General features: G+C 41.6%; 1 protein-coding gene across 1 annotated transcript in view; it reads left to right on the plus strand.

The window, feature by feature from the left end:
* lama5 (laminin, alpha 5) overlaps positions 1–25,125 on the plus strand; it is a 76,778-nt gene that overhangs the window by 36,617 nt on the left and 15,036 nt on the right. Inside the window, exons 7-50 of the mRNA XM_026367465.1 lie at positions 354–469; positions 3,885–4,003; positions 4,095–4,185; positions 4,332–4,466; positions 4,726–4,788; positions 5,212–5,352; positions 5,913–6,050; positions 7,063–7,197; positions 7,704–7,838; positions 8,367–8,504; positions 8,964–9,016; positions 9,420–9,519; positions 9,663–9,715; positions 9,805–9,910; positions 10,061–10,160; positions 10,439–10,595; positions 12,599–12,728; positions 12,974–13,116; positions 13,305–13,408; positions 13,638–13,791; positions 13,903–14,066; positions 14,153–14,261; positions 14,465–14,562; positions 14,657–14,864; positions 15,173–15,299; positions 15,410–15,549; positions 16,009–16,124; positions 16,236–16,447; positions 16,855–17,056; positions 18,333–18,477; positions 18,571–18,711; positions 18,997–19,158; positions 20,005–20,112; positions 20,222–20,305; positions 21,555–21,785; positions 21,955–22,068; positions 22,164–22,294; positions 22,456–22,536; positions 22,906–23,120; positions 23,310–23,410; positions 23,561–23,744; positions 24,311–24,451; positions 24,636–24,787; positions 24,889–24,999. Coding sequence (XP_026223250.1) covers positions 354–469; positions 3,885–4,003; positions 4,095–4,185; positions 4,332–4,466; positions 4,726–4,788; positions 5,212–5,352; positions 5,913–6,050; positions 7,063–7,197; positions 7,704–7,838; positions 8,367–8,504; positions 8,964–9,016; positions 9,420–9,519; positions 9,663–9,715; positions 9,805–9,910; positions 10,061–10,160; positions 10,439–10,595; positions 12,599–12,728; positions 12,974–13,116; positions 13,305–13,408; positions 13,638–13,791; positions 13,903–14,066; positions 14,153–14,261; positions 14,465–14,562; positions 14,657–14,864; positions 15,173–15,299; positions 15,410–15,549; positions 16,009–16,124; positions 16,236–16,447; positions 16,855–17,056; positions 18,333–18,477; positions 18,571–18,711; positions 18,997–19,158; positions 20,005–20,112; positions 20,222–20,305; positions 21,555–21,785; positions 21,955–22,068; positions 22,164–22,294; positions 22,456–22,536; positions 22,906–23,120; positions 23,310–23,410; positions 23,561–23,744; positions 24,311–24,451; positions 24,636–24,787; positions 24,889–24,999 — 5,788 coding nt within the window. The remainder of the gene's footprint in view (positions 1–353; positions 470–3,884; positions 4,004–4,094; positions 4,186–4,331; positions 4,467–4,725; positions 4,789–5,211; positions 5,353–5,912; positions 6,051–7,062; positions 7,198–7,703; positions 7,839–8,366; positions 8,505–8,963; positions 9,017–9,419; positions 9,520–9,662; positions 9,716–9,804; positions 9,911–10,060; positions 10,161–10,438; positions 10,596–12,598; positions 12,729–12,973; positions 13,117–13,304; positions 13,409–13,637; positions 13,792–13,902; positions 14,067–14,152; positions 14,262–14,464; positions 14,563–14,656; positions 14,865–15,172; positions 15,300–15,409; positions 15,550–16,008; positions 16,125–16,235; positions 16,448–16,854; positions 17,057–18,332; positions 18,478–18,570; positions 18,712–18,996; positions 19,159–20,004; positions 20,113–20,221; positions 20,306–21,554; positions 21,786–21,954; positions 22,069–22,163; positions 22,295–22,455; positions 22,537–22,905; positions 23,121–23,309; positions 23,411–23,560; positions 23,745–24,310; positions 24,452–24,635; positions 24,788–24,888; positions 25,000–25,125) is intronic.

The raw sequence follows: 25,125 nt of genomic DNA on the forward strand, positions 1-25,125 counted from the left end.
GCCACAGGTTTGCAGACTAATCTGATTAAAAGCCGGGGGGAATCTGTCAGCTGCTTATAATGAAGGAGAAAGATTAACTCTTTCATTGTTGGGAGCCCACTGCCACTTGCTCTCTTTTCTTTTCACGTCTCGCTCTTTTTAAAGTGACAGTAGCATGGTAAGTAGCAGAAGGAGGTGAACTTTTGAGAAAGGTTCATGGTTTACCCAAAATAAAATGAGCTGAGATATGTACACACTGTGTTTGCAGTGTGTCTGAATAGATGTGTGTGAAAGGGGAAAAGCCTCGTGCTGTACTGAGAGGCATCATTAGAACTGGTAGTTCTCTTTACACATCATTTTACTGTTGTTTACAGGTTACAGTGTGACTGTCAACACAACACATGCGGCGTGTCTTGTGACCAGTGTTGCCCCGGCTACCACCAGTTACCATGGAAACCAGCCACGACCTATAGCGCCAATGAGTGTGAACGTGAGTACAGCTTCAAACTACGGACACTCGAACATACAAATACTCATGTTTGCTAAATCTAACTTTTAACATTTAAGTCAAGCTTTCCTTCACTTATCAGTGAATTGTATTATTATTTTCAGAACTTAGTGCCATTTTTCATTTTTTCCATTTTCAAATTACTTTAAGGTAGAAATAATGTTCTCTCTGCTTTTATGTTCATACTTCCTGATTTATACACAGACTCTCGAAATCTACTAAGTGTTTCCAAGATTCTTTGAAGATTCAATAAAATGCAATGCAGAGTCAGTCACTATCTAAAAAACATCTGAAAGCCTTGATGTTCCTCAGACACTCTCTTACTGCTTTCTGTTTGACTTTGTCAGGGTGAACTTGCTCTTATCAAACCTCTGGTTATATTTGCATGTGAGAGTCATGAGTTATCAAAACTACAGTAATATTTAACGAGGAACAACATGGGTATCACAATATCAACAGGCTCAGCTAAGGTCAACATGATACAGTATGACCCAAATGACAGAGAGGTCACTTCTACTGCAGCTACAGTGACACTAGTATAGACTAGTACAGACTAGTATAGACTAGTACAGACTAGTACAGACTAGTACAGACTAGTATAGTGGATCTGTTCACATTACTGAGCACTTCAGATCATGTGTGGGATATGGCTCATAGTTGTATCTTCATTTTTTTAAAAATAGTTCCTCAACTGTAACTCAAAGGTAACTCATCAATAGTGTTTGAGTGTTTGCTGAGGAAGTAGGAGAAGGGTACAGCTAAATTTTGATGCTTCTCCACAAACAGTGCAAGGAGTTGCTATGGAGCAGAGACTGAGAGCAGATAAACTATCCAAAAATCCACCAAAAGCATTTCAAGATTGCAACAAAATACCAAACTGCATTGATGTTATCATATTTTCCAGAAGTTACAGAACTACAGGAAGTATCCTCAGGTCCTATTTGAGCCTTTTTAAAGTTTGATCAGAAGAAGAGGAGGGTAGCTCTGGAGCCTGTCCACTTTTAGAATTAGTTTGGGTATTTAAGAAATGAAAGAAAAAGCATTTACCACTATCAGACTGGAGTCAAGTCTGGAGGATAAGGAGCGCTGGTTTATTCAGCCGGCACCTCTCAGGCGCTGAGGGGCTGATAAAAACACAAAGCTTTATCAGGTTTCACAGACTCTGTATGAAGAGTAAAGGTTGGTCTGGGAGTTTTGCATGTGTACTTCTTAAGTATGCAGCTCTCTTTCTTTAATCATAGCTAAGAGGGATATGGAATCTTCTCATGTGTACATGTGCAAGTCTAATGTCAGGTTTGTGTCAGGTGGTTCCTCTTTATTCATATAATCAAAGACCCAGTGAAATCAAATCAAATCAAATCAAATCAAATCAAATCAAATCAAATCAAATTCTTTTGCCACTAAATTCTTTTTGTCTAATAGCTACCTAAGCCTGGTTTATTTATTTATTGTGTCCAAAGCATAGTATACACTCCATATATACATATGTATTGTATGTGTTGTATGTTAAAATGAAACACTAAAGCTTATTTTATGTGCTTTCTTGATACGCTTTGAATGAGCAGTGATTAAAATACCCCTTCCTCTCTTATTTCTATTTAGAGCCACAGTGTCTGATAAAGGAGGGAAATGATGATGTGTGGGAGAGGTTGTGTTAATTACAGCTTCTCTAGTTTCACTCTTGTTTGATTTGTTTGGAAACATAGTGAATATGATTCTCAGCAGTCTGTAATCTGCCGAACTAAATGAACACCTTCCAGAGGAAATAACACCTTTATTTGAAGTCACTTCATAGAGCCGACTGAGGTTGTTTCAGATGTTGCTTGAACTTGTCTCTGAAAAAGAAAGAAAGAATTCTGTGTGCTCTACCTATTAACCACCGTCTCTTGTAGTAGTTTGTTGAGTGATTCATTTTATTGTGGAAAGATCTATAAGGCTGGATCCTGTTTCATTAATGATAGATTTTCCATGTCAGTCTAACTATTTGGAGAGGGAGAGAGAGAGAGAGAGAGAGAGGGGGGTGTGTAGGTCGTTCCACTATCGTGTAACCACAGAGCTGGAAGATTTTTGCTTGGGATCTTTTGAGGAGGGTGAGGGGACCATGAGATGTTGGCTTGCAGAGCGCAGTGAGCGAGAAGGAGTGTAGACCTGGATGAGGGAGTTCCGATAAGCTGGTTTACCACTTTGTAGGCAAGGATCAGGGCTTTGAACCTGATGCGGGCAGCTACAGGAAGATTGCAGAGATCTAAAAAGTGGTGTAACGTGTCCTTTTTGGCTGATCAAAAATAAGATGTGCTGCTGCATTTTTGGGCATCTTGGTTTCTTGAAGCAATGAGGCAAGAGATATGCTGTTAGATGAGGTTAGTAGTATGTCTCTGTTCATAAAAAGAGAACTGGGAGCTTATACCTGCCACCATTTTGGTAAAGAAGGTGGAAAAGTCATCAGCAGCAAGAGAGGTGGAGGGGGGTAGAGGAGTGACTTGAAAGTGGAGAAAGGCTTCCGGGTGAGAATGAGGTCATGTCAAGTTCATCACAGAAGTTTCCCAGCAGGCCCGGTGGTCGATAGATCACAATGACGTGGACTGTTGCAGTGATAAGAGACTGCTTAAGGGTGCTGTGGGAAAAAACTTCCAGGGGTCACTGATGAGCATGAGGACCTCCCCGTCCTGATTGGCGATCAGGATGGGGTGAGAAAACTTTAATTAGGGGAGAGTGAAGCTTGGGTGGCCGTGTTTTGTGGAGTGATCCAGGTCTCTGTAAGTGACTGCAGACTGGCAGTTCCACAGAGCAGGAGAAAATGAAGTAGGGTTGAAAAAGGTCTGGGTCAGGGTGCGCAGGTGGAGGAGCTGTCGTCTTCTGAAATTGCAACACTTCCTGCTTTTGCGAAGCAGAACAAGGATTTGCTGAACGCACATAGTGAAGAAGTAGATATGGAAATAGAGTGTGCTTGAGATGTGAGAAGGAGAAGGAGAGGAAAAGAAAAGAGCAGGAAGCCAAGCAAGAGGGAACAGAAAAGATACAAAACACAAGGGATCCACTAACAGGTGCCCTAAATATGGGATTAAATGGCTACAGCTAAACATATCATATCACCATAGGTATAAAATGTAAATAAAGGGTTTCCTTTATTAAGAATACTTTAATATTTTTACACAACACTACATAAATGGATGACTGCTTTTGAGAATCAACACCATATTGCAAAACATAACATAAACATGATACTTTAGCGTATCAATACTTTCATACCCCATAAATATTATACAAGCACAATTTGTGAATCCACCTTCTCTGTTACCTGTCTAGTTTGCTATTATCATCAGTCTGTGTCTTTTAGTTGATTAAGCTTTCTAAAAGAACACAGTTCAAGTAAACAACTTGGTGTTATTACTTGCAGCGTGTAACTGTCACCGTCACTCCTTTGACTGTTACTACGACCCCGAGGTGGAGCAGAGGAGAGGCAGCATCGATATCAACGGACACCACCAAGGAGGAGGCGTCTGCCTCAACTGTCAGGTAACAAAGAGTCCAGTCAGGAGTAATTCTGTGTTTAGTAGCTAATTACAGCCATTATGAGATAACTGTAGCTGAAACCTTTCCTTTTCAGCACCACACCACCGGAGTCAACTGTGAGCAGTGTATCCCCACACACTACAGATCACCTGACCACCCAATTGACTCCCCACTGGCCTGCTCACGTGAGTCACATCATTTATGACATTTACTTATGTGCAGAATCAAATACTAAGCTAATACATCCTCCTAAAGTCTCCATCCTTTTCCCCAATCATCTATGTCTTTTGTTCACCTCTGTACCTCCTCCTCCTCCTGTGCTTCTCTACAGCCTGTGACTGTCAGTCCGAGTTTACAGACGGTACCTGTGAGGACCTGACCGGACGCTGTTTCTGCAAACCGAATTACACCGGGGAGAAATGTGACTCCTGTGCCAGCGGCTTCATCAACTTCCCTGATTGTTACCGTAAGTTACAATTGTGAGTCAGGCAGAGTGAGGCTCACAGTGTGTCAGCACCACTACTGCTGTCATGGTAGAGAGATTTTAGTTCAGAGCTCATAACCATGACACCAGATCATAAGAGAGACTGGTGTTAAAAGTTCTTCATACCAACTCTAGAAGAGAAGATTACCAGTGCTATACACTATTAGACAGGGATTCCTCTCGGAAATGTGTAAATGGGATGTTATTTCACTGATTTCTATGCTCTCTCTCTCTCTCCCAGCCGTTCCTGTCTATCCCAACAACAACAACAATGGCGAGGCCAAACCAGCAGGAGAGATCATCAGTGAGCCTTTAAATTCTACACCGTCCTTTATTCATTGTTATGTGTTGTCCTGCCAGTGATTCTGGAACCTATTCAAAGCTTAAGCTGTGTCTTTCTTATCTAAACCAGTATTTACAGTAAGATGAAATGAAGGAATTGTTTTAGTTTAGAGAAATGAACTGTACTTAGAATAATTTAAACAAACATAATGAACAGTAAACATTATGTCATATATGTTTCTACATAACCAAGTGCTGTGACTTATTACTGCTATCAGCAGGTTTGTGTTTGGTTTACTGAGGGGAGTTTGTCCCCATCCTAGAGACAAACTCAAACTGTTGTTGGCCACATGATTCCACCTTGTTGCACATTAAAGTCCTTCATTAAAGAAACGAACATAAATGCATGAGAAATCCAGCAAACATGTTTCTGCTCTCTGTGCAGACTGTGAGTGCAGCGCCGCAGGAACTGTGGATAACTCATGCAGACCAGATCCCCGGACTCAAACCTGTATCTGTAAACCGGGTTTCACTGGTGACCACTGTGACACGTGTGCTCCTGGTTTCCATGGACTCAACTGTCAGGGTGAGAGATGGATAGATAAACATTAACACAGCTAAGGATTATTTTTATTAAGCTGACTGAGCTCGAATTGCAGAATTTGCTGTTGTATCAGTGTTGGGTTTTGCTTCACACACACATGCACGCTCAGACAAAAACACAAATAAACAAACAGTGCTAGGAATGCCAGTCACTTTGTTTGTGTTTGTTTATATATCCAGTGTTAGTTCGCCACCCAGGAGTCAGCTCACAAACAAACACACACACACACACACACACACACACACACACTCAAGTAACACGTTTACCCATTTGCTTTCTCGAGTAAGCTTATTTCTTGTACGCAGGAAACCTGTAATTGGGGTAGTAATCCCAGTTCACACTGGAAGAAGGAATTCTGTGTCTGTCTGTCACTCTTTGTCTGTCTGTCACTCTGTGTCTGTCTGTCTGTCACTCTGTGTCTGTCTGTCACTCTGTGTCTGTCTGTCTGTCAAACATACTGACACACTATTCTCTACTGTCTTTGTCATTCAGTCTTTAAGAGCTGTTTGTCTCTCTGACTGTGTGTGTATGTGTCCGTCCAGCCTGTCAGTGTTCAGGTCCTGGCTGTCTGGATGGGTCATGTGACATGTTGACCGGTCACGGTGTGTGTCGAAGCGGTTTCCAAGGTTATGATTGCGACCAGTGTGCACCGGGCTACTTCAACTACCCGCTCTGCCAACGTGAGTCACTTTTAACTTCATCTACACTTTCTTCACAGACACAATAACATATGCTCATCACAAAGCTTGTCCAAAAAGACAAGGCCCTCCTATGTGAGGAAATATCATCACACGTTGTTTGGTTTTTACTATATACTTCCCTGGTATATACTCAAATGTGTGTATGTGTGGTCAAAATCCAATTCAATTTCAATTCAGTTTTATTTGTATAGTGCTAAATTACTTTACAGTGTAAGGTTTAAACTCTTACAAAGAATAATTGTGTACAGAATTATATAGAAAACCACAACAATCCACTTTGAACAAACATTAGGCAACAGTGGAGAGGAAAAAGACAACAAGGCTTCTTCTGTGATTGAGTTATTGATTGACTGACTTCAGACGGCAGCAATAGGATCACAGCTTCTAATGTTTTGAAGCTCTCGTTTATGTAAATAGAGCGGCCAAAATATTAGAAACACCTTTTTGCATAATTCACTCCAGTACAACTCCACCTCCCACTGTGACCTCATTATTAAACATATAGTAGAATTATCACTTATCACAACGCCCCAGGTCTCAGTGGACCCTTGTAAGCACACCACATCCACAGCTGGATAGACTTCCTGAACAAATGTGAGAGGTTATTTTATTTTACTATAATATATACTTGAGAACAAACCTGCTGCCGAGTAGGTTTAGATTTGAATTTGTGGATATGTTTCCTGGACAACAAGCTCAACAGAACTTTGGGGAGAACAAACAGGTCCAGGATCCTCTGAAACTGTCAACAGTTTTTTGCAGCAAACTTGTTATAGAGACGTACAAAGAACAGGGCCCTGAGCACATGTGGAAACAATTGAGATAATCAGCAAATCCCTGTGAACTGATGACACTGTCCAGATAGTGCAGGTGTACGCTCTCTGGAGTGTCAGTTCACATCACATCTGATCATTCTCTAATCAGAATAATGGAATGATTTGATCTTACACTCTGGTTCCATCAAAATAACACACACACTCTCTGTCTCCAGTGTGTGGCTGCAGTTCAGTCGGCTCCCTCCCTGAAGGCTGTGATGCTTCTGGTCGCTGTTTATGTAAGCCAGAATTTCAGGGTCCTCGATGTGAACAGTGCAGATCTGGATTCCACTCGTATCCTAACTGTCAAGGTACACACGCGCGCGCACACACACACACACACACACACACACACACACACACACACACACAACATCTTGTAATGTGAAGTAAGAATTTAATATCCCTCTCCACGTGGTTCACATAGAGGGGCCAACACATGGTAACACTTAGCGTTCCACACCTTCTTATGAAGTGTTGTATTGCCTTGTTAAAATGAACAGTCCTTTATTGAGGGTGAACGTTTTCAGTGTAAAGCAGAATGAATCCGTAAGTGGTCAAAATAAAAGCTGTGGCACATGTTATACGGAGAGGATGCTCTATCACTGTAAAACGACAGGATCAAAGAGTATTCATTTAAATCAAGAACATCTGAGATAAAGTTCATGAGAAGCAAAGAAGACACTGAATTACTAATATGTAATATAGTGTTGTAATAGATGAACCACGCTCATAGTAGTAGAGGAAAATACAGACTAATATAAACCACTACATCAAAATGAGCAGCTTCTAATAAGAGTCCTTGTTGTTTTGTCAGTGTGCACCTGCGATCCTCGCACCTCAGTGGACACCAGCTGCACGCCGTCAGGTCACTGCAACTGCCGGCCCAATTACAGCGGCGCAGCATGTGACCAGTGCGCCCCTGGTTACTATGGTTACCCAAGCTGCACACGTAAGTTGCTGTTCTTTTAATCGTACTTCAAAAACCCTGAGTGCTCAACAGAATGGAAACAGTTAATGCCCAAGTCATTTTTCCATTTTCTACTGTAGTATAGTAAAATAGTCTCCCACTCTAATACGTTTTTTTTCTGTTGTTGAGTTAATCGACCTCTCTGTAAAAAAGTGAAAACATCCACATACAGTCATTAAACATCACCTTACAAGATGAGGCTTTGTAAAATGAATGGATCAAATTCTATAAACCCCAGGGACAGTTGTTCAATCCCGGTTCCTCATAGCTATGTGTCGAGGTGTCCTTGGACAAAACACTGACACCCCACAGTAGCGCTGTCATGTACTGCAGCTGTCCAAACAACAATTGCCACCAAGGGGATCAATAAAGTATGTCATTGTTAATGTTGTGCAGGACTGTAGAGTATTTTTACATCTTATTAATACTTATGTAAATAATCGGAATATATGTGTGTCCTGTAAATAATAACATAGAAACTAACTGGAGGTGCCAACGTGTTTGTTTCAGCCTGTCAGTGCTCTGCAGAAGGCTCTCACTACAGCAGCTGTGACCAGGTGACGGGGCAGTGTGTGTGTCTGCCTAACGTGGTGGGACTGAGGTGTGACAGCTGTGCACACGGCTCCTACGGCTTTCCCAACTGTCAAGGTAATGACACAGATTTGCATAGACCCACACACACACAAACAGTAAACAGGCAAATGTCTGCCTGCGTAGCATAATGAAAATTAGGTGTGACAGCTGAAGTTACTGTGACCTCCAGTCAGTCAGACACTATAGTTCTCACAGGTTTAAGACAAACACACAGGTTACTGTATGTTGTGATGCTGTTGGAGGCAGTAATAACAACTTAGTTAAGATTTATCTGTCGATGCAGCCAAATATTTCTAACATGCTAACGTTAACTAAGTGAAAGTTGAAAAGTAAAATACATATTTTAAAAGCTAAACTGTCCTGTTTTAATGTTTTTTCAACTTGTATTACAAGTAACTGTTACTGCTACCTGAAAAACCATAAAAGTTCATCCTAACAAATGATGATGATGATTATTATTATTTTTATTAGTATTACAACTGAGAGATTTTTGTTTTTCTCTGTCGTTTACAGCTGGCACATGTCACCCTGCTGGCTCTGTCCAGAATGTGGTTCAGACGCCTGTGGTAGGTCTTTTTATTTTTTGGTTTGTGATTGTTTCAGCTGAAATTCTATCAACTTTTACGTGATTTAACAGGAAGGAACCCAGAGTTACAAAGAAAAGAGTTGAGATAAATATATATGATATATTAAAAAAAATAAATAGTGGTAAGCTGGATGCATTAAATAAAGCCGGTATTACAAAGTAATTGCAGGTTTTCAGGCGTTGTTGGCTGTGAATGTAATGTGAATGTATGTACACTACCCCACTTAAAGCAGTACGTCATAATGTTTTGGTACACAGTGTCTGGAAAACACTGTTTAATTTAGGAAATACCCTGTGAATGTGTTTAGGAATGTTTGTTTAATCATAATTTATGCTGTAGAAACAGACCTAAAGGTTAAGTTTCCTGTCAAACGTTAATTTAGGGCCACTGCGAGTGCCGTCGCCACGTTGAGGGTCCTGCCTGTGACAAATGTAAACCACTGTACTGGAACCTCTCCCCAGACACTCCTGAGGGATGCTCCAGTAAGATACTGCAAACTTTACACACACACACACACACACACACACACACACACACACACACACACACACACCTCACATTATGCCTGGCCACTTTGAATGCAGCAACACTTGTTAAGTGAACTAATATCTGGGTTGTTCTTCAGACTGCGAGTGTAACATTGCGGGGACGGTGAGCGGCGTAGCAGAGTGTTCACAGGTGAGCAAGTGCAACTGTGCTCTTTTCTTTGAAATGCACTCACTGCACATACAGATAAACAGTAATATGCTCTGTCCTGTGTGTGTCAGGAAACTGGTCAGTGCTACTGTAAGCCTAACACTTGCAGTGGAACCTGCTCCACCTGTAAAGACGGCTACTACAACCTGCACGAACACAACTACTTTGGCTGCCAGGGTGAGTGTTCATCAGCACATCAGAAGAACGCTTTAAAGCTGTTGTACGTTTTCACTGGAAACAAAAGCTTGGATACAGTGTTGATGCTGCTTCCTTCCATTCATTAATCTTGCATTCACAAGTGCATATGTGTGTGTGTTTTGTGTTTAGGATGCCTGTGTGACATTGGCGGCTCAGCAGGTCAGGCCTGTGGAGAGAGGAACGGTCGCTGTCGCTGCAGACCCAACGTGGAGGGACCCAAGTGTAATCTGTGAGTTCAGCTTAATGTAGCATTGGTTTCAGGTTACCGGACAATCAACGTGTCTACTTTTTTCAGCTATAAGGTAACTTATGATACAGAAAGTATTTTAGTCTAGCTGCAGGAAACATTTGACCTCTTTTTCACATGTTTTGCCATATATTTAGTTGAGCATGACAAAGAAACACTTATGTTATCAAGAGTTTTTAAGTGAGAAAACATGTCTCCCAGCTGTTGTACCTGTTTCCAAACTACCCCTACTGTTTAAACGAGTCTTGCTCTGTCTGCAGGCCTCGTCCAGATCATTACTTCCCAGACCTCCATCATCTGAAGTTTGAGATTGAGGAGGGGACCATGCTGGACGGCCGACCGGTTCGATTCGGCTACAGCCCCCTGGAATTCCCGGGATTCAGCTGGAGAGGTTATGCTCAGATGTCTCCCATCCAGGTAGGAACAGAACCTTAGAGATAGATAGAAAATCTTGTTAAAGTAAATAAGAAGTTGGCTTAAAATAAATAGTTGTTTACTCAATGAATTATTCATATATTTGATGTACCATAAATCAGTGTTGCAGATTATCATATAGCTGTCATGTCAGAGCTTAGTGTTTATATTTAACTTGTTTTATAAAACAACAAACACAATAAAAAAGAAAAGCTTCATGTAATTTCTATGATAAATGTTACCTTGTGACTGTGGCCCACTGTTTATGCTCCTCCTGCACGACCTGCTTGCTCCACAGCTGAATGTGGTGTAGACGTGGAACAGAATATTTCTTTTTGGTAGACTTCTCAGCACACATAAAGTTCCACCAAAGCACTAAAGGATTCAACATTTGATATAACAGATAATGTACTTTATGTTTTACAGAACTCTTATTGAATTTTAAACGTTTCCTTTTATCAATTGAATTTTCTCAATGATATTACAAAACATTAATGTAATTAAAATTAGTTTTAGACACTAATCACTCCTAAACATCTAATTGTGCTGAGAGGGACAAACTCAAAAAGAAATCTGTTAGCTGCTATTTTGCTTTTGCTGGTGAACATCTTGGTTAAGTTCTTGCTTTAAGCTTGTTTTACTGTTTCTGTCTCTTCTGCTTCCTCCTTTACACACTCTCTCTTTTCTTCTTTCTTTCCACCATTATGTCCTTTCTGTATCTTCTATATCCATTCCTCCTCGCCCTCGTCTTTCCATGTTGTTTGTTGTCATGCATTTCCTTCTTTTTTGTTTCCTTCTTCTCTTCTTTGTTCTTGTCTTTCTGAACCTTTAAATCTTCTCTCTTCCTTTCACCTCTTGTCTTTTTCCTCCCTCGCTCTCCCTCTGTTCCATCGTTATCTCTTTCTTGCCATCCTTCCCACTCCCTCTTTTGTTTCCTTTACGTCCTCTTTCTTTTGCTCTTTTCTCTCTCCGTCCTTTCCTTTCAACCTGTTTTTGTTTTTATTGCACTTTTGCTGCTCCCTCTCTTTTTTCTGCTGCCTGCTGCCTGAACAGCCAAAGGTGTTGGTGTCGATGTTAGTCAGCTCTCCAGACCTCTTCCATGTGGTGCTACGCTACGTTAACCCGGGGAGTTCAGATGTTCGGGCCAGGTTATTGATCAGAGAGGACAACTGGAACTACCAATGTAGTAACTGTAAGTGCTGCACCAGGGCATTTCCTCTTTTCAGTCTTTTGTCACTTGTTCCAAGACTGGAATGTGAAGATCAGGGAGTGGAACGTCCACTTCTACCGTCCATCCTTCACTTTACTTTAGTTTGTATTTCAAATATGTGCAGAATAAGCCCTCAGTTAGTAATCTAACTGATTTCTGGTAGCACTCATGAGCAGTGGTAGTAGTACATTTACTCAAGTACTAGACTAGAGTGTAGTACTCAAATACTATAATAGAACTTTTACTGAATAAAGGATTTGAGTACTTCTTCAGCCACTGCCCATGAGAACATAGAGTCTGACTGGAGTTTCGATTGCCCAGTATTTAAATATAAAAAACAACATACTGGAAAGAAATAATACAAGTAAAAATAAAGAGAAATAATACAATAGTAATAGAGTCCTGAGAGTCATAACGTGGGGTCTAAGACTGAAAAGACAGCATCAGACTGAACTTCTCCCGCCCTTGAATTCCTAACTGGGCTTGTACGTTCTACATACTGAGCTAGAAACCTGCTCTCCTGTCTCTTGCATTTCCTCCTCTTACCTCGTTCCTGTCAGGTATCTGTGTGTCACATGAGACAGGTGATGGAAGGATGTGTGTGAATGTTGGTGGCGGCCTCCGCTCTCTCTAGGGAAGCTCCTGCGTCTCTCACCTTCAGGGCCACAGATCACTGCAGGGTCCAAGGATTTAAAACTAAAAATGTCCATTTGATATCTACCCTCCACACTTCCTCTTCTCCCTGTCCTGCTCTCCTACCTTTCCCCACTGATCTCTTCGGAACCTGTCCTTGTAGACTGCAGTGAAGCTTCAGGTTTATGTGAGCGAGGCAGATGTCTATCTGACTCGTTTCATCCTCAGATATGTAAACTCTGAGGGCACCACCTCCAACGGTAAAATAACAGCCTATCAGGTCAACCGCAAAGGTAGGTCTCACCAAATGCAAGAGCGTCAGTGTGTGTCTTTTTGACTGTGTGCAAAACAACAGTATGTATGTGTGTGTGTGTGTTCTGTTGTTCATATATCTCCTGGTTACGCTGCAATTGCATTTTTGTTTTGTCACTTTGGTCTGTGCTGTTAATTTCTGTCATAATGTTGTGAAGTTTTTTTTTATAATCCTCTCTTTCTGTGTTTTAATAGCACACATTTCGTCCATGTCTGTGTTTCCCAGGTTCAGAACAGTCCAAGCAGATCGTCTTTGCTCCCAGTGCCGAGCCAACTTTTGTCAACGTTCCACAGAATAACTTTGTGGAACCTTTCGTTCTAAACCCGGGAACCTGGACTGTGGTTATAGAAGCAGAGGGAATCTTGCTGGTGAGACACACACACACACACACACACACACTACACATCAGTTTCACATATGTATACAACCACTTTAACCTACAGAAGGTGACAGTAAGGAGGCAAGAGAAAGTTCAAGGTCATGTTGTGAAAACCTAAGTTAAATGAAGAATGGAGATGTCCACTAATACTGTATTTGTGTTGTGTTTTATCTTTAGGATTACTTAGTCCTGCTGCCCAGTGCCTACTATGAAGCTCCCATCCTGCAGATCAGAGTCACAGAGCCCTGCACCTACAGCTCTTTGCCTGACGCCAGCCAAAAGTACATCTACACAAATATTTTCAACAGGAAGGAATTGTTTGACATTTTGGAAAGTGTGTTAGATACGAAGATTAACAATACTCTCTCTTCTGTAGAGTAGTTATGAGGCTCCAGCCTGTGTGGCTTCTCCACTTTCCAAAATGTATTCAACAATAGTAGTATTCAATAACAAAATGTGAAGAAATAGCTCATTCTACTTCCTGTCTAACCTCTCAGTGTCTGTCTCCAGCTGTTTGTTGTACAGGTATCTGTCTCTGCACGCCTTCACTTCCATTTCTGGCAACGATGCCAGCTGCCGCAGCGATAACCACCTGCCCCGCCCCTGCCAAACGGAGAAGGTCACCCCACGCCATCCCGAGATGGCCGTCTGCAGCGGCTATGATGTACGGGAGAAAAAGAGAGAGGGAAAAACATACAATGAGAGAGAGTGTCACATGTATACAGCTGCACCATGAGCAGACTTTTAATAAATGCATTACACGTTTCCGCTGCAGATCAGCGTTGTGCTGCGGAAGCGGCTGTCAGCTCCAGGACACTACGTTCTGGTGGTCGAGTATGCGAGTGAAGAAGAGTTGCCACAAACTCTGTCTGTAGCCGTTAACATGCCGAGAGCACGGACACATCAGCATCGTGTCACCCTGCTGCACTGCAAGTACAGGTACGAGGAGTGTGGACTCAGCTGGTTCCCAGTTTACTGTTACTGTCAACACTTCCTAATCACCTCGTGTCCGTGTGTTTGTGTAGCTTCCTGTGTCGAGTCGCGGCCGTTGATGAACACAACAGAGTGGCCGTCTTCTCCCTCCCTGCTGACAGTGAGATCCAGCTCATCTCTGACCGGGCCAGCTTCTTTCTGGTGAGACCGGATGTTAGCATTTGGAAAGTGATCTTCAGAATACCAGGGCTGCAGTCCATTTATTCATCACTCAATGAAATATCTGAGAAAATCAAATCAAATATCAATTATTGACTTACAATAGTCCTTCCAATGATTAGTGATTAGTCCCTCAGCACTGGTGCACACCTGTATTAAAAAGCCAACCTGTTCACTGTCTGCAGCACAAAGTCTACTTGGTACCCAAAGACCAGTTTACCATGGAGTATGTGGAGCCTAAGGTCTACTGCATCAGCACTCACGGGCAGTTCTCTCCTGACAGGTGATGTAACATATGATAACTGAACATGCCTAAAAATCCATCTGAAAATATTCCCATACGTCCTAAACCATCTTCCCTCCCTCTCTTGCTCCAGTTCCTCCTGTGTCCCGTCGCGCTTCCAGACTCCATCAGACTCGCTGGTCCTAAAGGAAGGTCAGAGCTCCTCGGTGCAGGAGCCCATCCTGGCCTCTCCTGCTTCTCCTCTGTCATTGGAGGAGAGGGACGAGTGGGCCTGGACTGGAGGTAACCAACCTCCCCACGGAGCAGATAACAGTGATCACATCAGGCTGGACTCACTGCAGGTACGACTGCTGCTGGACGAGTGAGAGTCAGTTCCACACTGCAGCAGATATTACTGAACATGTTGGACTCAGTGTCTATTTAGTCAGTGATGGACAAATATTATTATTACTTATTACTACTTCCTGCTACATTATATTTGTACTTCACTACATTACACACAGAAATGTTCAGATCTTCATGATAATAATATTCAGCTATTTAGCTGCTCTTATCTGGTTCAAACACAAGGGGAATATGTCTTACAGCCAAAGCTCAGATTTACTCTCTCACTCTGTGTCTGTTCTGTCTCTGTTACACCATTACCCAGAATGCAGCAGTGTACTCAACTCGAGTCCATACCCTGGGGCGTTACGTCTTTATCCTTCACTATCACCAGCCTCGTTACCGCACCTTTCCTGTGCAGGTTTACATTAATGGAGGTCGAATCTGGCAGGGTAAGAAAACACACATACATACTGTACAACAACAGTCCTTGTAAATGCAGTTAGGTGGAGGTTTTTTCATAAACTATGCATCGTACTTGGCACCATCCATACTGCTTTAGGCCACGCCAACGCCTCCTTCTGCCCCCACGCTTACGGCTGCCGTAACGTTCTGGTCTCTGAGAATCAGATCATTCTGGATGTGACGGATCATGAAGTCTTCCTCACGGTGCAGATACCTGCAGGCAGGACGCTCTGGCTGGTAGGTTTTGCAAACCTTTGTTCTTTTCAGAGCTTTGAACTTTTTACTCGCCTCACAAATGGACATTCAGTGTCACAATAAAACCTTCACATCTTCTGTGAACCGTGATGATGCTTCCTTTTCTCTGTTGCCATTGTTCCATTCACTTCTGTGGGAACAACCCTCACAGTCCAGCAGCATCTTAAAAGCTGCATTGTCAGAAGCTTCTGCTTCTTTCTGCTAATGTCTCAGTGTTTAGTTAGTTAGTAGTTCACATTTACAAGTAAAAGGTTATTTTGGAGTGAAAGGCTTTTATCTCCATAATAAATTAATGACCCTCTCTTCCTTTTCTTCTTGCCATCTTAATCCTTACACTGTAAAGTGCCTTGAGGTGACTTCTGTTCTGTGATTTGACGCTATACAAATAAAATTGAATTGAATTGAATCTTCCACTGTAACTCATGTCCTGTGTCTCTGAAGGATTATGTGCTGGTCGTGCCTGAGTCGAGCTACAGCTCCTCTTACTTGAACGAGGAGCCTCTGGACAAATCATACAACTTCATTAGCAACTGTGGCCAAAACAGCTTCTACATCAAGTCAGTATCATTTCCTAAAACTATAAAACTATTACTACAGCTCCTACATTTTTACAGCGTTATAACAGCTGTTTCCTCCTTCACCTAACAATTTATTCTCTCTTATTCCAGTCCTTCCACCACCTCCCCGTTCTGCCTCAGCTCGGCCGTGTCTCTCTCGGCCTTCTTCAACAATGGAGCGTTGCCTTGCGCCTGCCACGAGGTCGGAGCCGAGAGCGACACCTGCGAGCCGTTTGGGGGCCAGTGCCGCTGCAAGCCAAACGTGATTGGTCGAGACTGCTCTATGTGTGCTACAGGCTTCTGGGGATTCCCCAACTGTAGACGTGAGTTTCTGATTGGCTGACACAACAACAGTCCGAATTTGACCAGATGCAGCACATGAACGTGTTTTACATGCTTTAAGTGGGTCAGTTGAGTTTAGATGATAGTTCAGTAGCTGGATGTTGTGACAGACATTATTTTAAACCTAAAATCTAATTATTCATTAATACCTGCTGGCACCTGTCAACACGTTAACCCGAGGTTTTTATATTCACACCAGAGTAAAAGCCACAAACTCACTGATGTGTTTAATAAGTTGTAACTGGGAAAAACATTTCAGGAAAACTCTAAGTGAATGAATTCCTCTGTCCTCTCTCCTTTCTGTATGTCCTAAAGTCTACTCTACTTCTCTTTCAGTGGAGTTTTGCCTCTGTTAAACTAACTGTATCTTTGCTCGTCTCTCCTGCAGCTTGTAACTGTGGTACAAGGTTATGTGAACCAGTGACTGGTGATTGTATCTGTCCTCCAAGGACACTGCGCCCTGAGTGCACCGAGTGTGAGATGCAGACCTTTGGCTGCCACCCGGTGGTGGGATGTGAGGTCTGCAACTGCTCTCGGCCCGGCATCGTCTCCCCTGATGTCAGCTGTGATACACTTAGTGGACAGTGCAGGTAAGTCCATTCTCCCCCTCTGATACAACTCTCAGTTTCTTCTAATTTCTGTTTTTGCTCAGAGCCACGATTCATCTCCTGCTCTTTTCATTGCTGTCCTGCAAAGATTACAGTTCTTTAGTTTGGAAAGTTTTGCACTCAAATGTCAGGCCTCTGTTGGGAAACACCTAAAAAGGCAGTTATTTCTCACCTCATTTTGTCTCCTGACATATTCTTGGCTCTGACCCTCATGCTGAGTTAATCGCCTGTGTTTATGGCCGGCTGTTCTTGCCAACTCTTGTTTGTGTTCTGTGGAAGCTGCAGGTTTTAAAATGCACCACCTCAGTCTGCCCTGGTTCTCTGAAGACTACCAACAACCCAGTATTGCATTTCTCTGTATATCTCTGTTATTTCCTGTTGCTGGAAGAAACAGTAAAAAATAATTTTAGTTGTTTTCACATTGAATAATATATATTCAGATTTGATGTTTCTTGTGTGCTTTTTAGGTTCAGTGTTTAATACAGTGAAGAAATAACAGTAAAATCACACAGGGGAGATCATGCAGAAAGAATTATACCAAATATTGACAACATGAACCATAAACCAATAATACCCTGGACCCCTGAGGGTTAAAGGTCACAAACAGTCCCTGAAACCTTTCACAGTGTTATTATTATATACTGACTGACAATTCTGTCACAATTTGTTTGTTGCAGCATAAAACTCTAAAAGTGTTTATATTGTATTTTAGAAAATGGGCATGTACTTTCTCTTATTTGAGTTCATGCTGGGTTTGAGTTCTTTATCTGTACAGTGTGCAAGTATCACACTCGTTTCTCGAGTGACACTGACCTAAGAGTGCAGAGAAATCTATCAAAGGTCTTTTAAATGAAGCAACTCTGAGAGGGGCTTTTTAGAGATGTCACTATAGCTTTTACATTTCCACACATTTCCACTCTGACTTGTACATTGTCTTATAAAAAATAACAGTGAGTTCGTAATTCCTGTAAGCAGGTGTGTACTGAAAATGTTCTCATGCTTTGTTTGTGCTTTCTTTCTGTTTCCCTCTCTTTTTCCTGTTTTTCAATCTGCACTGATGCATTCAAACTATGTGAAATCACTATCAACCCTCACCCCACCCAAAACCCCCATACACACACACTCACACAGTACAGACAGGAATGTATCATCTTTGTCTGGACGAGACAAGGATGGTAATATGAAAATAAAGTCTCCCTAATCAGATTGCTTCTCACTCGAATTAGCAGATTTTCATGTTTTTCTTTTTTTTTTTTAGATGTAAAAACAACATTGTCGGCCGCCAGTGTGACCGCTGTGCTTCGGGTTTCTATGGGTACCCCAACTGCAGGCCATGTAACTGCAACGAGGCCGGAACCGAGGAGGAAGTGTGCAACCCCTTCACAGGACAGTGTCTGTGCAAGGTGTGGCAGCTGGCGCACACACACTAAAACACATGTACAAATCTTTCTGAACCTTATGTATCTTCTGACCTTCTGTGTGTCACCCCTGCATAGGAGAACGTCCAGGGTTCTCGCTGTGATCAGTGCAGAGTTGGCACATTCCACTTGGACCCGACCAACCCCAAGGGCTGCACCAGCTGCTTCTGCTTTGGAGCAACCGACCGCTGTCGCAGCTCTGACAAGAGACGCACAGAGGTGTTTTGTTTTTTTAACACATTCAGTCATATTAGCTACTTATTATCCTCAAAAGAGAGAAAGATTTAAGGAATTTAAGAGATGTTTCATATGTGCCCTTGTAACACAGGAATCCAACCAGTAAAAGAGTGATGTCATCAAGTTGCTTGTTTCGTCTGCTAAACCTAAAAATGTACAGCTTACTATCAAATCAAAAGACGTAGGACATTTCAGCTCCACTGAATGTATTTGCATTCGTCAGTAGTGATTAAGTCAATATATGTTGTTAAAATGATTTCTCTGCAGATCATGGACATGGAGGGTTGGGTGTTACTGGGAGCAGACAGACAGGAGGTACCAGTGACAGTGTACCCTGGTCAGGACCTTGTAGAGGCTGACCTCAGTGACGTACCTGATGTCTACCAGGATCTCCACTGGCATGCACCAAAAACTTACCTGGGAGACAAGGTAAGGACTGTGGACTCTGGACTTTAAAGCTGGGATAAAGTTTTATAGCTGGACTTAATGTTCAGGTTTACACTGATGTCTACTGACAGCTGTGAAGGACATACTTATAGATTGAACAAGGAGTCGTCATAAATAACCCTTGTTTGACATTGAGCACATAGTTACACACTATATAAAGCTACTGCAAGTTAGCCTACCTTAACATCCAGAGTAGAAATAGGTGCCTGGTTCACCAGATGTACAGAGTGACAAACACGAACCATAAGTTCCTGGCACCAGCAGACACTTTAATAAGAGTGGGATGAGAATCTTCTTATCTACTGGCTTGAAAGCAAAAAGCAAATCGAGTTTGATTCATTTAACAACATAAGGCAAACATTCAAAATGTTAAGTTTAATTAAGAACATCAGGTTAATTAAATGACTGGAATTTAATCAATTCATTGTTTCCTTAGCAAGAAGAAGAATAATGAATACAACCAGGAAGAGCTTTCTGTACCTAACACTTTATGATACCATCTTTATGATGCCACTATTTGGTTGGTGACAAATACAATTAGTGGAGTTCAAATACTAAACTCTGGTTTATTAAATTATGCCTGAAATGATAACTGTACGGTAGTTGTAGTAGTATCTAGTACAAATGAAATAAAGGATTTATTCATTGATCTGCAGGCCAACAGCTGTTTAAAGACAGTCCAAGTCCTGTTCTATAAACCACCAACATCATATTATCATAGTAATACAGGCATTCTATCTGTCTGGTTTCTGCTTCGTTCCTTTTTACTTTTTGTTTTGTTTTTATCATTTTAGTATCTCAGTCTCCCATGTATTCCTTTTTGTCCAGGTCTCTTCCTATGGGGGTTATCTGAGGTACCGTCTCCACACTCAGACAATGAGGGGTGACGCATTCCCTCTGCCTGCAGAAGCCTCCAGGCCTGACATCATTCTCAAGGTGCAAACACATGATATAAGTAACTACTACCTAGCTTCACACACACAAAGCAGTGTGAAAACACACATATTTACTCATCTATATTTCCTCTGTTTTTTCCCTACTGCAGGGAAACCAGATGACCCTGGTGTTCATAGAAAGAGAGTACTCCTCACCTGAAAAGCCTCACCCAGGAATAGTTCATATGGTGGAGGTAACATCACTTTTGCATACAGTCCTGAGCTGCTGAAGCCAGGAGACTTTAGAATTCGAATTAGACTTTAATTTTGGTTTTCAGCATCAATACATATTTCCAAACCTGTTCATATCATATCAAGTATTATTGTATCTGTCCTTCCTTTAAACCACCACAGTAATATGTGTTGGAGTATTATAGTAGCTCTTTACTGCTACTTTGGTCCTCTAATTCCTCTCTCCCTAATTTTTATGTCCCCATGCTGCTGCAGAGAAAAACAATGTTATGTTTTTGTTTGATGTGTTTCTGTAGATTTTTTTATGTGTCAGTGTGTGTATAGATGGACAGAAAGTCATCACAAGTTAAAAAAAAAGTCTAAAACTGTCTCCAGACTCTCACTTGTACTTAGACTGCTTCTTCCCCATAGGCCATGCTGAGTTAATTTCAATAATGAAATCATGTGAGCGATCAACATGTCTCTTAGACCCCATCCAGACTAGACTGTCTTACCTTTAATCAGCACGTCCATATTAGATCAGATCAATCTATCTTTACAAATAGGCTACGTACCACAGGCTTTTAAGGTTGCTGTAGTCAAGCCCCTACTCAAAAAGCCTACTCTGGACTCAGGGGTCTTAGTGAATTATAGACCAATATCCAATCTGCCAAAATTCTTGAAAAGATAGTTTCTAAGCAATTGTACAACCACCTGCGCGGCAATAACTTATATGAAGATTTCCAGTCAGAATTTAGAGTACATCATAGCACAGAAACAGCACTGGCAGGACAGGACTTGATGTCTAATCATAATGTTACTTTAGATGACTTATCATTGGCCTCAGGTACCTTTGACGGAGATATCTCATTTAGATGAGATATCTCATGACTGGAATTAGCAAGAGAGATGATATTTCTCCTACCTTAATTTGGCTCCCTGTAAAATCCAGAATTGAATTTAAAATCTGAAATAAAATACTTTGAGCTCTACATTTACATTTAGGACTAGGCTTAAAACTTTCCTTTTTCATGAAGCTTATAGTTAGAGATGAATCAGGTGACCCAGGTTTTCTCTCTCCTATAGTTGTGCGTCCTCCTTTCTGTCTCCCTCTCTTTGTACTGTCTGCAGATGTCCTCAGTCTTGGAGCTTTATATTTCCAGAATTACTGGCCCCTATCGCTATACAAATCAAAGTGAATTGAATTGTAACTGTGGACCTAACAAGTGACTGAGTCATCTCTCTTCCTCCTCTCTCCTTTCTCTCCTTAAGGGAAGTTTCCGTCACGCTCAGACTGGTAACCCAGTGTCTCGGGAGGAGCTGATGATGGTTCTGGTCAGCCTGGAGTCTCTGCAGATCAGAGCTCTGCACTCCCAGTCTGCACACGCCGTGTCACTTCGCGGTGCCGTGCTAGAAGGAGCTGAAAGCCTGCCCTCTGGTCGCCACGCCAACAACGTGGAGATCTGCATGTGTCCTGCCAACTACCTGGGAGACTCATGTCAGGTAAGAAACCAGATTGGTTCTTGGGTTAGGACTATGAAAAAATGTTTTTACATTACATTTTTACCTAATCAAGATAATAACAAGTATTTTAAATGAAAAGTTTTAAAATAGTCTGATGTGGAAATCAGTAATGAAAATAAAACATCTAATATTTCACGCCTCTCTATAGAAATGTGCTCCAGGTTACTACAGAGACACTATTGGTCTGTTTTTGGGGAAGTGTGTTCCCTGCAACTGTAACGGACACTCTGACCACTGCCTGGATGGATCTGGTATCTGTGAGGTAATAACAGTAAATCCTGTTTGTCATCACTGGTCTCTTTACCATTAAATTGTTTATAGAGTTGTCATCATCACTATTCTCTTTCTGCATATTAGAACTGCCAGCACAACACAATTGGCGATCACTGTGAAAGATGCCAGGGTGGTTTCCTTGGCAACAACAGTCTTGATGGACAGGCAGTGTCTTGTTCCAGCTGTCCCTGCCCCCTGAGGGTGCCATCCAACAAGTCAGTACATTTGATTCTAAAACTTTTAAATGTTCCCTCTAATTTGATACGTCCTCTTTCTCTTCTCACCCACCAGTTTCATCATCATTGTTCACTCCACAGAGTTTTAATATATACAGCACAGAAGTATTTCTTCCAGTCATTGCTGTGTCTGTCTGTAGTTTTGCAGAGGGTTGTGTGCAGAAAAATGACAGGATGCAGTGTCTTTGCATGCCGGGTTATGCTGGACCACACTGCGAAAGGTAAACAACCTCCTCATCACATTGTGTGGATGTGTTCCGTCCAAAATGAAGCAATATAAAACCTTTCAAAGGCTGGTGGTTCCAGTGTTGAGTGTTGAAACCTGCAAATTTAAAATTTGCCTCCTTTGAAGTTATTTTTATTTTTTTCTACAGTAGTGTACAGTAGAATGTGTACTGTATTTATATTTATATATACATTACATTATTATTAATTACATATATTATTTTTTGACTTTAAGGAACCACAGTTTTTACTTCTTGTACCTTTAATCATTTAAGTTTTATTCTGTTTTTTTATTTTTTTAAGGAAGGAAACAGAAAAAATAAAGTCTTTTAAAACACATTATTACCCATGCAACACTTACACAGGTGCGCCCCTGGTTTCTATGGCAACCCAATGGTGCTCGGCAGCAGGTGTCAGCCATGCCATTGCCACAGCAACACAGACCCCAACATGCTGTTCACGGATTGTCACCCTCTGACTGGAGAGTGTCTGAGCTGCATGCACAACACAGCCGGACCTCACTGTGACGTCTGCGCTCCTGGTTACTATGGAGATGCCATCACTGCCAAAAACTGCACCAGTGAGTTCAGCTTCAAGTTCTACAGCTGAATTGCAACATGTTCCACACATGTTTTTCATCTGTGCCTAGTCTGTTGACAGATCTCTAGAGAAGGAGAAATAAATAAAAGTACCTGGCACCTGTGAGTTGTGGTGATTTTCCTTTATCAGAAAATTGAAATGATGTGTTTATTTTCTTTTTGTCACACAGAATGCAACTGTTCTCCGTGTGGCACTGAGTCATGTGACCCTCACACTGGACATTGTCGCTGTAAACCAGGAGTCACTGGACCACGCTGTGAGCGCTGTGAGGTAGGAGCTTCCCGTAGTCCCCCTCTGAATTTGAATCTGTAGAGTTGTCTGTAGTTACTGCAGTTAGTTTAGCAAACAGACAATATACCTACTACCTGATTTTACAGAACTCTAACTTTTCTGCAACTGGCTGAATCTTTTGTTTCATAGGATGGCTCATTTGGTTTCGACTCATGCTCTGGCTGTCGTCAGTGTGACTGTAATGCCTCTGGAGCTCTTGTGCAGCCGTGTGACCCCCAGACTGGACAGTGTGCCTGTCAGCCCGGAGTCAATGGACCCAACTGCAGACAGTGTGCTCCTGGACACTGGGACTATGGACCTAATGGATGCAAGAGTAGGTGATCCTAGAATTCTGGACATGCATACGCATAAAGTGCAATTTTTGCATCTCTTCATATTTCTATTATAGATAGACTCTGTGTCATAGTGATAACCTTTCCTTGCATTAAATGACATGGGCACGTCAATGCACAATACAGCACGTGGAACGAGCTCTTTCAGTGATATGATTCATATATCATGGGTTATCTTTTAGGTACATGTATTAAATAATTTGCTTTAATGCTTTACATAGAACAGTTCATTTCACTGACAGTTGAGTGTTGTCCTTCTTTGTGAAAACATTTTAATATTCTTCATGTGCCATATGTTTATCAGATTTTTTCTCATGTGTAATGTTACAAAAAAGGGATCAACATTTATTATAAGTACAAATTGTTATTTTAAAATAACTTAATTATATGTTAAATAATAAGTGTTAGAAATGACAGTAGTTAAATCGGAGCTTCTATGATGGAGTCCTTTTGTTTATGATTGATTTCTTTAAATAAACTGGGACATAAGAAAGTTGTAAGATAACCAAGCCACTTATTAATGTCTGTTTCTGGTTACTGTCTTAAGAGTGCAACTGTAGAGGAGGTCGCTGTGACCCCCGCACAGGAGAGTGCCGCTGTCCTGAGGGGATGACAGGGAAACAGTGTGACAGCTGCTTACAGAAACACAGTGTACCTGTAGAGCACCACCACGAAATGCACTGTGAACGTAAGTCACACACCTACAGCTGGGGGCCAAAGATGAAACATTTACAGTATATATATATAATAAACATATATATATATATATATATATATATATATATATATAAACATATATATATATATATATATACAGTACATATTAACAGGAAAAAAAATCTTAGAAATGACCCAAGTGTTTTTCTCTGCAGCATGTGACAGCTGTGTCACAGTCCTGTTGGCGGATCTGGAAAAGATGGACGATGAATTCCACTCAGTAGCCGGTCTGATGAGCAGCCTCAACGCCAGCTCCATGGCCTGGACTCAGTTGAACAATCTTAACAAGTCTTTGGAGGAGATCGCTGTGAGTTTTCCCACACACTAAGATGTTTTAGCCACACTTGTGACTAGAGTGACACTGGAGCTAATTTGAAAACAGATTAAATTCACTTCTCATGGTTCTAGAGCGCCATAGAGAACTACAACGGTACCCTGGATGAGAGCAGGAGTCGGGCTGACGTGCTGGATGCTGAAATCACAACCATCAGTGATGACATTGATGAACTGCAGGGCAAGGTGTGGTCCCTATCAAAGACAGTAAAGAAAAGTACATTTGTGGATTCGTGCCAACACAAAATATTTTTATTAAATTAGCTGAATTTTGACTCTGCTCTTCAGAGTCAGAAGCCAAGTGAATTACAC

The sequence above is a fragment of the Anabas testudineus genome, chromosome 7, assembly GCF_900324465.2.
Source record: "Anabas testudineus chromosome 7, fAnaTes1.2, whole genome shotgun sequence".
NCBI classification, from domain to species: domain Eukaryota; kingdom Metazoa; phylum Chordata; class Actinopteri; order Anabantiformes; family Anabantidae; genus Anabas; species Anabas testudineus.